At 42.9% G+C, this 11921-nt stretch overlaps 1 protein-coding gene across 1 annotated transcript in view; it reads right to left on the bottom strand.

Annotated features, from left to right (window-relative positions):
• LOC124007867 (mitogen-activated protein kinase kinase kinase kinase 4-like) overlaps positions 1 to 11407 on the bottom strand; it is a 51253-nt gene extending 39846 nt beyond the window's left edge. Inside the window, 2 exon segments of the mRNA XM_046318660.1 lie at positions 10463 to 10528; positions 10889 to 11407. Coding sequence (XP_046174616.1) covers positions 10463 to 10528; positions 10889 to 10945 — 123 coding nt within the window. The 5' untranslated portion in view covers positions 10946 to 11407.
• Between the last annotated feature and the right edge of the window lie 514 nt (positions 11408 to 11921).

An 11921-nucleotide genomic window follows, 5' to 3' on the forward strand; every position in this document is an offset into this window, starting at 1 on the left:
AGAGAGGAGAGATGAGGAAGAGGAGAAGGAAAAGACAGGGAGGGGCAGAGACTGGGGATGTCTAGACGATTTGGAGGCAGAACGGTGTGCTTGTGTCTGTGTTGCATCATCCCTCACTGCCGGCAGTTCTCCTTTGTTCAGCGCATCTACATCCTTTAAATGGCAGGGTTCCCCAAATGTATCTGAATCAGCTGTGTAGTGCGGAGGCAAAAACCAAAATGTGAGTAATTTGAAATCCAAACAAGTTTCCGATGCCATTTTAGGACAGATGAAATGTTTAAGCAAAGCCAGTATGAAGGCTATAGCCCAAATACAATATGGAAGCTAGCCCAGTATGGGTCCAATACAGCATTACTGCCAGAGGATTTGATGCTGCCCATGACTTATGACCTTTCCTCTGTACCTGTGGGTGGGGGGGGTTACATGTGGCCTCCGTCACGGAGTCATCGCACCATGTCAGAGTGTTGGAACCAGTGTGCACCTTACAATCACAGAACTGGGCCAAGCTATTTAGAGCTGCAGCAGACGTCTCACCCTGTGTCCACACAAACCTGCCAAGTCCTTCCCCTGGCAAAGCGAAAGACTGGGGGAGAAAGACTGGTAGGGGGATGGTTTAAGGTAGGGGGATGGTTTAAGGTTATGAGCAAGCAGGAGAAGTAAAGTGGTTTACACACAGGTACAATGAGAGAAGAGAGAGAGCGGGAAAGGAAAGGAATGGAGTGCAAAAGAGTGAGATCACAGGAGCTGCCAGCACCACGGGACTGCGGGTATATTCTCCCTGCATCCCTGTAGAGTGACCTGATATGGGCTGCAGAGTAGAAGGGAAGAGAAAGATGCATGATGTTTAAGAGAGGTTGGCACGTCCCAGGGATCAGAGTGCCAGGGCACCACCAGCCCTGCAGGCCTGACAGACAGAGTGGCTGGCTAACTAGGTCTATATATGGCCATTCTGTACAGCCCAGTAGAGGGAATCCTCCCCCACATACCACGTAAAGGCAGAACTTAATGAATTCTTCAGGTTTTGTTTTTATCGCCATCATTCTCTTCTCAGACGCACCGGAGGGCTCTCCATCCCATCTCTCAGTGCCAGCTGGTCTGGAGCCAAAGAAGAGATCAAACTGATCTGAGAATCCCATTGTGGAGTCAGTCAGTGCAGGAAGAGGCTTTCAGCCTACCACCAAAGTGGGACTAGGAGGTCAATGCCTGTGTAGTAGTAGGCAAAATGATTAATAAAATGTACAGTGGTAATATGAAAACACTGCAAATCCAACAACTAACTGTATTGAGACATAGGACCACTAGATAGTCTGGATCAACCATACAAAGCTGTGCACATCTGAGACCAGCATGGACACTGACGACAGTCTCCTTAAATGAGGCAATTGCCAAGGGGAGCACCATGAAGACACCGGATGCTGAAGATGGGGTTGGCTGGGGAGGAAGAACCACTGCCACTTTGTGGGTAATGAGAAGACGACAGAGTTCCCAGTTCAGGGAGATTGAAGTGCTGCAGCAAGCCATTACCACCAAGCATGTCTTTAGCCTCCCTCTTATTTCAATGCTTTTACTGGGACTAGTACCAGGGTTTATCATAAGCAATTCATTAAGAAATGTTGAGAGCCGGGGGGGGGTGCTGGCAGTAAGATTTGGTATACAACAATGTGATGGGGGAAATAGCCTAAGCCATTGCATCCACAACTAAAGGATCTGCCATTTTGAAATGTTCAGTGTAACATTATAGCAGCACAACATTGCCCATTTTGAAAAGGGGCCTCATGTAAAAATGTTAGTGAGTACCAGTATCTAATAGCTTTCATTCCAGTGCAAGGTGAGAATTAGGGCTGTTAATGGTTAAGTGCTGTTGAAACTACATTTTACTGGTCTTGCTTATCAGTATTGTTTTTTGCATAATTTAGTGGAATGAAATTAGTGCATGTGCATTTTCATTATTCATCATTATACGTCAAGCATCTTATTTGTCACATGCGCACAGCATACAAAGCCTAGTTTGAGGGGCTATTCACCTGTCAGACAGCGTAAGAGAACCTCAAAAAGCTGGTACTTAACTGTAACGTGGGGTTTTAGAAGCCCTATCATTGCACAACAAATGATTCTAAATGCAGTCACGCACCATTTCTTGTTAAGATGGCCAATATTAAAAATGAGCTGCTATTTTTATTTCTCAATCTCAACTCGTAATTCAAGCTTGTTAGCCATTCGAGTGCATAGGCTATAGTCAACGGTAGGCAGGCTATCAGTGCGTCACCTACCACCAAGCAACGTGAGCTTCAGGCAGTATAATTGTTTGAAACGAGAGGTTGACCGATTAATTAGGATCAATTTCAAGTTTTCATAACAATCGGTAATCGGCCTTTTTGGACGCCGATTACATTGCAATCCACAAGGAGACTGCGTGGCAGGCTGACCACCTGTTACACAAGTGCAGCGTCAAAACGAGCCAAGGTAAGTTGCTAGCTAGCATTAAACTTATCTTATAAAAAACAATCACTTAACATAAATCACTAGTTAACTACACATGGTTGATGATGTTCCTAGTTTAACTAGCTTGTCCTGTGTTGCATATATTCAATGCGGTGCCTGTTAATTTATCATCGAATCCCAGCCTACTTCGCCAAACGGGTGATGATTTAACAAAAGCACATTTGCGGGAAAAAAAGCACATTAGTTGCACAAATGTACCTAACCATAAACATCAATGCCTTTCTTAACCTGTAGTAACGCCCAGCCCGTGAATGGGACCGTTATCATCATCTGACACTAATTAGCATAACGCAACAGACATAAATCTTCCTAGAAAATATTCCTGTTCATGAAAATCACAAGTGAAATATATTGGAACACAGCTTAGCATTTTGTTAATCACCCTGTCATCTCAGATTTTCCAAATATGCTTTACAGCCAACGCTAGACAAGCATTTGTGTAAGTTTATCATAGCCTAGCATAGCATTATGCCTTGCTAGCAGCAGGCAACCTTGTCACGAAAATCAGAAAAGCAATCAAATTAAATCGTTTAGCTTTGATGAACTTCGGATGTTTTCACTCACGAGACTCCCAGGTAGACAGCCAAAGTTCATTTTTTCCCAAAATATTATTTTTGTAGGCGAAATAGCTCCGTTTGTTCTTCACGTTTGGCTGAGAAATCGCCCGGAAATTGCGGTCACCACAACGCCGAAACATATTCCAAATTAGCTCCATAATATCGACAGAAACATGGCAAACGTTGTTTAGAATCAATCCTCAAGGTGTTTTTCTAATATCTATTCGATAATATATCCGTCGGGACAATTCCTTTTTCTCTAGGACCAATTGGAGTAATGGCTACCTCTGCACTTTACGCGAGAATCTCTCTTCGAGCCACCATGTGACCACTTACGCAATGTGCCCCCATACGGCTATTCTTCAACAGAAATGCGTAAAACTACGTCACAATGCTGTAGACACCTTGGGGAATACGTAGAAAGCGTAAAATTGTTGATGGTACATTCACAGCCATATAGGGAGTCATTGGAAAAACCTGGGGCACTTCAGGATTGGATTTCTCTCAGGCTTTTGCCTGCAACATCAGTTCTGTTATACTCACAGACAAGATCTTTACAGTTTTGGAAACGTTAGTGTTTTCTATCCAAAGCTGTCAATTATATGCATATTCTAGCATCTTTTCCTGACAAAATATCCTGTTTAAAATGGAAATGTTTTTTTTCCAAAAATGAAAATACTGCCCCCTAACACCAAGAGGTTTTAAAATTAATACACAGAAGTCTATTTTTTTTAAGCCTGTTAGCAGGCAATATTAACTAGGAAAATTGTGTCACTTCTCCTGCGTTCAGTGCAAGCAGAGTCAGGGTATATGCAACAGTTTGAGCCACCTGGCTCGTAGCGAACTGTGTTTCTTCCTAACAAAAAAAGTAATTAATTTGCCAGAATTGTACATAATTATGACATGACATTGAAGGTTGTGCAATGTAACAGCAATATTTAGAGACTTAGGGTTGCCACCCGTTCGACAAAATAGGTAATGGTTGTGTATTTCACTGAAAGAATAAATGTTTTGTTTTCGAAATGATAGTTTCCGGATTTGACCATATTAAATCACCTAAGGCTCGTATTTCTGTGTGTTGTTATATTATAATTAAGTTAATGATTTGATATTTGATAGAACAGTCTGACTGAGTGGTGGTGGGCAGCAGGCTCGTAAGCATTCATTCAAACAGCACTTTCTTGCTTTTGCCAGCAGCTCTTCACAATGCTTGAAGCACAGCGCTGTTTATGACTTCAAGCCTATCAACTCCCGAGATTAGGCTGGCAATACTAAAGTGCCTATAAGAACATCCAATAGTCAAAGGTATACGAAATAAATGAGAGAGAAATAGTCGACGCGTCATAATTCCAATAACTACAACTTAAAACTTCTTAACTGGGAATATTGAAGAACAGGGATTGAACCACCAGCTTTCATATGTTTTCATGTTCTGAGCAAGGAACTTGAACATTAGCTTTTTTTGTTTTTTATTTTTTTACATGGCACATATTGCACTTTTACTTTCTTCTCCAACACTGTTTTTGCATTATTTAAACCAAATTGAACATGTTTCATTATTTATTGGAGACTAAATTGATTTTATGTATTATATTAAGTTAAAATAAAAGGGTTCATTGTCCATTCAGTATTTTGGTAATTGTCATTAAAAAAATATATATATATAAAAATTTGCCGATTTAAATCGGTCGACCTCTACTTGAAACCTAAATTTTACTTCAAATAATAATAAGGCATGATTTACCTTGCTTCAATGTAGCCTAGCGAAATTTCTAACAAAATTGGAGGCACCTCATTTTTTTTAAAGACTTCATGCCATTAACCATAATTTCGCTACTGTTCTATTGTTCTTCATATCAACTTTTGTCCAGACGCCAAAAGCACAATTGTAGTTATATTAGCAACCCATCCTAGTGGTTGCTATTAGATTGCTCATATTTCGAAGGGAGTTATCACACAGTTTTGAGTGAGTTTTAATCAGTTTTAATCAGTATTTGTTCCATTTGGTCCGGTTGGTTTCACATTGCCAAATGAACAGAAATGTAAATTAAAAACAAAAAGTTTTTATTTATTTTTTTAAACACTTCTCGGGAGAAGGGGACATCTACCCTTTTTCTTTCTACATGTCCTTGTTTTGTATGTCGTGTTCTGTATTATTTGTTCTGCACCCAGAACTCTGGGTCTTGTTGTTCCTGTATGCTCTTTTATGTTTAGATAAGAATGGTATACCTGTCTTGTATGCACCTATACACCATTCTTGTGTGTTTAATAAAAAATATTTGAAATATTCTCCATGCAAGTCATACGTTTATTGGACAAATATGCTGAGATTAAATCCATTTCTGATTAAATCCATTTCTGAGTATCCTGATGCATCACTTGTGTCCAAATCTTCATATTACTTTTGTTTTGGTATTCCAACAACATGCGGGAGAAAACAGCGTAATGGCCACTCTGCTACCTGAATAGTCTATATTCAGCAGCCTAGATCCCCGGTACAGCCCTCATCTCCCCTAACCCGCTACTCACAATGTTCCAGAGATGTCAAGTTATGATGTCAAACAACCAATATTGCGTGACTCTGGTTCATTTTCTGCGTTTGGTCTGGACTGCGTTCTCACCTGCAGCGAACCACACCACCGTACTAATTGAAACAGACCGAAACCACCCTTTTAGAGCGAACCACCGTGCGTTGCTTAGTACCAATAGAGTTCACACCAGTCCAAACGAACCAAGCTAAGTGAGTAAACGAACCAGTTTGGAAAAACCGCACCTAACCAATTTTGTGTGAACCCTCTCCCCCCCCCTAGTTTCTAACAGACGTTCATCTCTCACATATGGAATCGCTCGCATTTTGGCAAAAGATGGAAAATTACCATTTAATAGCTGCTTCACTACTGGAATTGCATGTTCAATAATAGGCTATAAAGCCTTTTGACTGCGCGACGATGGGCTTGCTATTGTTGCATGTTTCCATTAAGCACTTAATGAAAAATGTCCGTTCCTTACGGTTTTGAAAAAATGTAACATTTGTTGGCCGGTTAGTCGGTAGCAATTATTACCGAAATTTGCATCCCTTGTGAGCATATAACATTGTCATCTTCCCTTGACTGTCACACCCACACTGACAGTTAAGTCTTATCGGAGGTCATTCAGCTGGTTGGCCAAGACAATCTAAACCTGAGCTACCACTGAGTTTAACAGTAAGGTCCAGACCTGGCACGAGCCCCAGACAACAATCACTGCCACCTTGCCTCTGCTGCTGCGATTGGCTGCAGGCATTTGAATCCAGAAGAGCCACATCGTGCTGCACGGGGCTGTGATATGGCATTTCAGCTCTTAGAGTGCCTGCAATCCGCTTCTGTCAAAAGCTCCAAATGAAAAGGTCAGCCATTCAGTGAAGTACTGCATGTCACCTGGGCTAGCTGCATCAAACAGGCTGTGGAGACTGGTTCTGAGACAGTGTCAAAAAAACATACCCACAAAACAAACCGTTTGAAAACGAAAATATCAAAACAGAAGGAAAGGAGACAGATGAGTTAGACTAAACATTTTTAAAAAGTATGCATTTCAAAACTGTAATTCAATGCAAGAAATTGTCCTGGGCCTTCTGAATAGAAGAAATAGACTGAGCTTGATTGTCTTATTGTGAGAGGTTTGAATGGGTGAAAAACTGCTTTGCAAAGAAGAAGAAAAGCCTCACAGAAAGAGATATAACTTTCTATTTCTGGAACAGGGCTAGTTGATTATTCAGTATTTGAGACCCGACTAATAAACACATCCTTTCTGTGAGTCTGGTGGTGGTTCCCAAATAAAGCCAGACACACGGAGACAAAACCAGCTTTGTAATGAAGCTGCCTGGCCATGCAGGCTCTGTCTGGGGCCCAGGACAGCTGCTCTTCCTCCACCAGTTCCAGCTAGCACCCCTCATTCAGACCACACGTCTAACTGATAGGTTAACCTAAACATGTTACTGCACTGACCTATCATTGGTATCAGGCAGCTGATGAGGTAGGTCCTTCTGTAGCTCAGTTGGTAGAGCATGGCGCTTGTAACGCCAGGGTAGTGGGTTCAATCCCCGGGACCACCCATACGTGGAATGTATGCACACATGACTGTAAGTCGCTTTGGATAAAAGCGTCTGATAAATGGCATATATTAGGGGGGAACAAGTACAAATACACACAAAAGTATGTGGACACCCCTTCAAATTAGTGGATTTGGCCATTTCAGCCACACCAGTTGCTGACAGGTGTATAAAATCAAGCACACTGCCGTGCAATCTCCATAGACAAACATTGGCAGTAGAATGACCTTACTACAGAGATCAGTGACTTTCAACGTGGCACCGTCATAGGATGCCACCTTTCCAACAAGTCAGTTCGTCAAATATCTGCCCGGCGAGAGCTGCCCCGGTCAACTGTAAATGCTGCTATTGTGAAGTGGATATGTCAAAACGCAACAACGGCTTAGCCGCAAAGTGGTAGGCCACACAATCTCAGAAGGGGACCGCCTAGTGCTGAAGTGCATAAAAACTGCTGGCCCTCAGGAGCATCATGAAATGGGTTTCCATGGCCAAGCAGCCACACACAAGCTTAAGATAACCATGCGCAATGGCGTAGGCTGGAGTGGTGTAAAGCTTGCCTCCATTGGACTCTGGAGCAGTGGAAACAATCTCTGGAGTGATGAATCACGCTTCACCACCTGGCAGTCTGGACAAATCTGGGTTTGGTGGATGCCAGAACGCTACCTGTAAAGTTTGGTGGAAGAGGAAAAACCACCTGGTGGTGTTTTTCATGGTTCGGTTAGGCCCTTCAGTTCCAGTGAAGGGAAATCTTAACACTACAGCACACAGCATTCTGGACAATTATGTGCTTCCAACTTTATGGCACCAGTTTGGGGGAGGCACTTTCCCGTTTCAGCATGATAAATCGAGGTCCATACAGAAATGGTTTGTTGATCGGTGTGGAAGAACATGACTGGCCTGCACAGAGCCCTGACCTCAACCCCACCGAACACCTTTGGGATGAATTGGAACGCCGACTGCAAGCCAGGCCTAATCGCCCAACATCAGTGCTCGACATCACTAATGTTCTTGTTGGTGAATGATTGCAAGTCCCCGCAGCAATGTTCCAACATTTGGTGGAAAGCCTTCCCAGAAGAGTGGAGGCGGTCATAGTAGCAAAAAGGGGACCAACTCCATATTAATGCCCATGATTTTGCAATGAGATGTTCAACGAGCAGGTGTCCACAAACTTCTGGTCATGTAGTGTACATAACTGGGCTACATATTAGCCTAGTTTATAACGTGCAGTTCACAGTAGTCTCACTAGAGGAAGGGGAATAATTGATTGAAACAAACTGCCTTTATTTGGCATGACAATTATGTAGGTTAGAGGTTGGCATACAGTAAACCTCTGACATCCAATGGCTTTGGGACTGTCTGTTGTGAAAATGTACAGCAAACCAGAGCATGTAGACCTGTCTGCAGAATAGCATATGAGGACGTATGAATCAGGAACAAACTACAACCCCCTGGTTCTCCATCTTTCAAATCAGCACAGACGAGTTGGCTTTGCTTGGAATCATTAGACCAAGGGATGTCCTCCATTTTGCGTTACTAAACAGGCACATACACAGCCAGCCCGGGGCCCTCTTGAACGACATCCATTCTATCCCCGTGCAGTGTGGTAGTGGCTCATGCTCTGCCTGACTATAAATGGCGAAAGATAGCATTTAATAACTCATAATATGAGCCTTTGATGTAAACATTTTAATGCCTATATGAGCCTTTGATGTAAACGTTTTTACGCACTAATTCCAATCAACTCTGTAGTCTAACATTTGGTGAAATTTAGAAAGAGCAGTAAAGAGAATGAAAGTGAGTGACAAAAGCCTTAAAGTAAATAATTCTCTCCACATAGACCCATGAAGCCATCTGTTCATGGAAGGAAGACGTTTGCTAGAAAGTTTTCCATTACAAACGGGGTCACATGACCAAAAGAAAACAGGATTGGTCTTTAAAGCCCTCTCTTCCACAGGGTTGGATCAGCTGAATGCTTCTGCTTGTCCCTTTGAACATCCAGACTACCACTGTTGATTCTCCTCAGTCAGGAGTCCAGACTACCACTGTTGATTCTCCTCAGTCAGGAGTCCAGACTACCACTGTTGATTCTCCTCAGTCAGGAGTCCAGACTACCACTGTTGATTCTCCTCAGTCAGGAGTCCAGACTACCACTGTTGATTCTCCTCAGTCAGGAGTCCAGACTACCACTGTTGATTCTCCTCAGTCAGGAGTCCAGACTACCACTGTTGATTCTCCTCAGTCAGGAGTCCAGACTACCACTGTTGATTCTCCTCAGTCAGGAGTCCAGACTACCACTGTTGATTCTCCTCAGTCAGGAGTCCAGACTACCACTGTTCCTGAGAGCTAAGAGAATAGACACAGGCAGGAGGGACACCGCCTCCCCCGTGAACCACCCTGCTTAACAGGCTTTCCAGTTGTTTTCAAGCTGCTCTGCTCCAGTGTTGGTAGCCTGACTGTTTGAAAGAAGGGGTTAAACACAGGCCAGGCCTTCCAATGGACAGGAGGGTACAGGGAAGAGAGGCAGGTCACCAATGGTGGGTCAGACTCATCCTCAAAATCCAAGAGAAGGAACCCACTAAATTCTCCAAAAAGGTAAAGTTCAACAATTACTTTAAACAGTCACCATGATCATTTTCACAGAGAAACATGACACCAAGAAACAGATGGTTGAGAGAGGGGAAAAGGCCTGCTGTGTAACACATGATATTTTACTTAACCAAATTGTCTATGAGGCAAGGCCTAGTCTGGATCATCAGGCAGCAGTAGTCGATTCCCTTTCCCCCTCTCTCCGCAGCAGGATATGATGTAGGACATGTGCTGCACTTTAAAAACACTCATAGCAACACTGGTCTGCAAACCCAGTTGCCATTTACTTCTAAACCCATCTATAATATTAATGGAAAATAAGATAGTTGTTTTTTTCCCAATTTGGAAACAACATGTGTACAGGCCTAGCCTGGATAGAAGATGAGAAACAGGGGAGCTTGGGCTAATGGAGTGCTGCATGGATTGGTGTGGTGCGGTGCATATGTGGTGCATATTTCACCAAAGATGTTTTCACAAGCAATAATACACAGAGGGGCATTATCATTTTTACCAATCCAACCAGGGATTATAGGGGTGTAGTGACAGAAACATCCTGATGAGACATCTTGACATGAATCTAATCCATCACACAGGCATGAAATCTGGATCACTTCGATGTTCAATGCCAAAGGTGCATCAATGTCACGTTAGCTAGCTAGTGTCAGAAATAATTACCGAAGATTAGGCCACCGATGAATTAAATATATATATATATGATAGAGGAACAAACCTTGTATACTTGTCCATAGGTGCCATTGCCGACCACTTCCACCAATTCAAAAATCCCTGCTGGATCCTGAAACGAGTAAAAAATATATTTTTTTACACAACCATAATATCTTTTTGAAAATGCTTTTGAATAATTGTTGCAAAAATGTGACCTAGATTAACGCAGCTGTTGCGCCCTGATCTCCACAACCGTCCAAATGCATTTCGAACAAAGGAAAGCCAGGCAGCACGACAGCTTTCTCTCGATCCGAAGAATAAATAAATAAGTCTCCCAGCAATGGTAACCCCGAAAATGTATCCATATTTTATTGGGTAAAAATGTTTGCTTTGTTTTATATAACGTTAACTCACTGTAGTGGAATAGATTACATCTGGGGGTAGCCTAATCTTTAAATAAAAGACACTGTTCTTGTCCACCACCACTCACCCGCAATGAAGCCAGGTCTATTTCGACCAGACTTTTAGCCGGAGAGTCGTTCGCCATCTTTTAAATATAAACCGATCCTTCCTTCGCGTTGTGGAATCTTTGACGTGGTATCATTTGCGCTGCCTCCTTGTAGAAAAATAACCCCTTGAGTATTCCTCTTTATGGTCCGCTACTGTTGTCGAGGACACTAGGCTACTCCATGTTGAGGTGGCAGCTCGGCCCTTCACTCGCTCAACTCCCAGTTCTGCTCCTCCTCGCTCCCTGGCCAGTGAGAACCGCACAAACACAGGAAGCCGGTCGGGAATCAGAGGAGGGGCAGGGGCCCTGATGCAATAACCGGGGAGTGGGTGATTATTCAGTCAAGAAATAGAGACACAAAACTATTCATCTTCTTCTCTGTCTCATCTAGTCAACGGCCCCTCAAAAAATAAGAATAACGTTTTTTTCATGTGAAACGAAGGATGTCTGTAAAGAATAGGTGCGAGAGAAAAGGCGAGGCAGGCCTCTAATCGCACAGAACCATGGACATGCGCACTTGAGCCATCGGTGTCAATATTCGTAATCATGGGTGTGGCAAGGGAACAATCGAACGAGGCTGAGCGGAATGTGCACTGAAACGTCATTATTTGCTATGTACTACCGCATTAGGTTACCTTCAATTAGAGTCGTCTATACATCGTCGTTTGGGCGCCATGTGCTGTCCCCCATAATAATAATAATAAGTGTCTATATTTAGTTAATAGGAAATGTACACACTGCTGACGGTGTACTGTATTGGGTGAGTCTCGACCCCTCATGCTAAAGCAGAACTTCAGGGTGATTATTTCCCCTACCTGCTTCCTTTGCTCACTTCCCTTTTTCGTCATTACTGATATGTATGCAGCCTGATCCTGTCTCAGTCAGTGGGCATCTGGCCAAAGTACCCCTGATGTTAGCCTCATATTCAGGCAACTTTCTATGGTTGCCCCCTGCTTCTGAACATCAACCTGGTAACTCACATATGGAGCCTGTTCTGTCCTACTATAGATCATGT

Source organism: Oncorhynchus gorbuscha, linkage group LG21 (genome assembly GCF_021184085.1).
Source record: "Oncorhynchus gorbuscha isolate QuinsamMale2020 ecotype Even-year linkage group LG21, OgorEven_v1.0, whole genome shotgun sequence".
NCBI classification, from domain to species: Eukaryota; Metazoa; Chordata; class Actinopteri; order Salmoniformes; family Salmonidae; genus Oncorhynchus; species Oncorhynchus gorbuscha.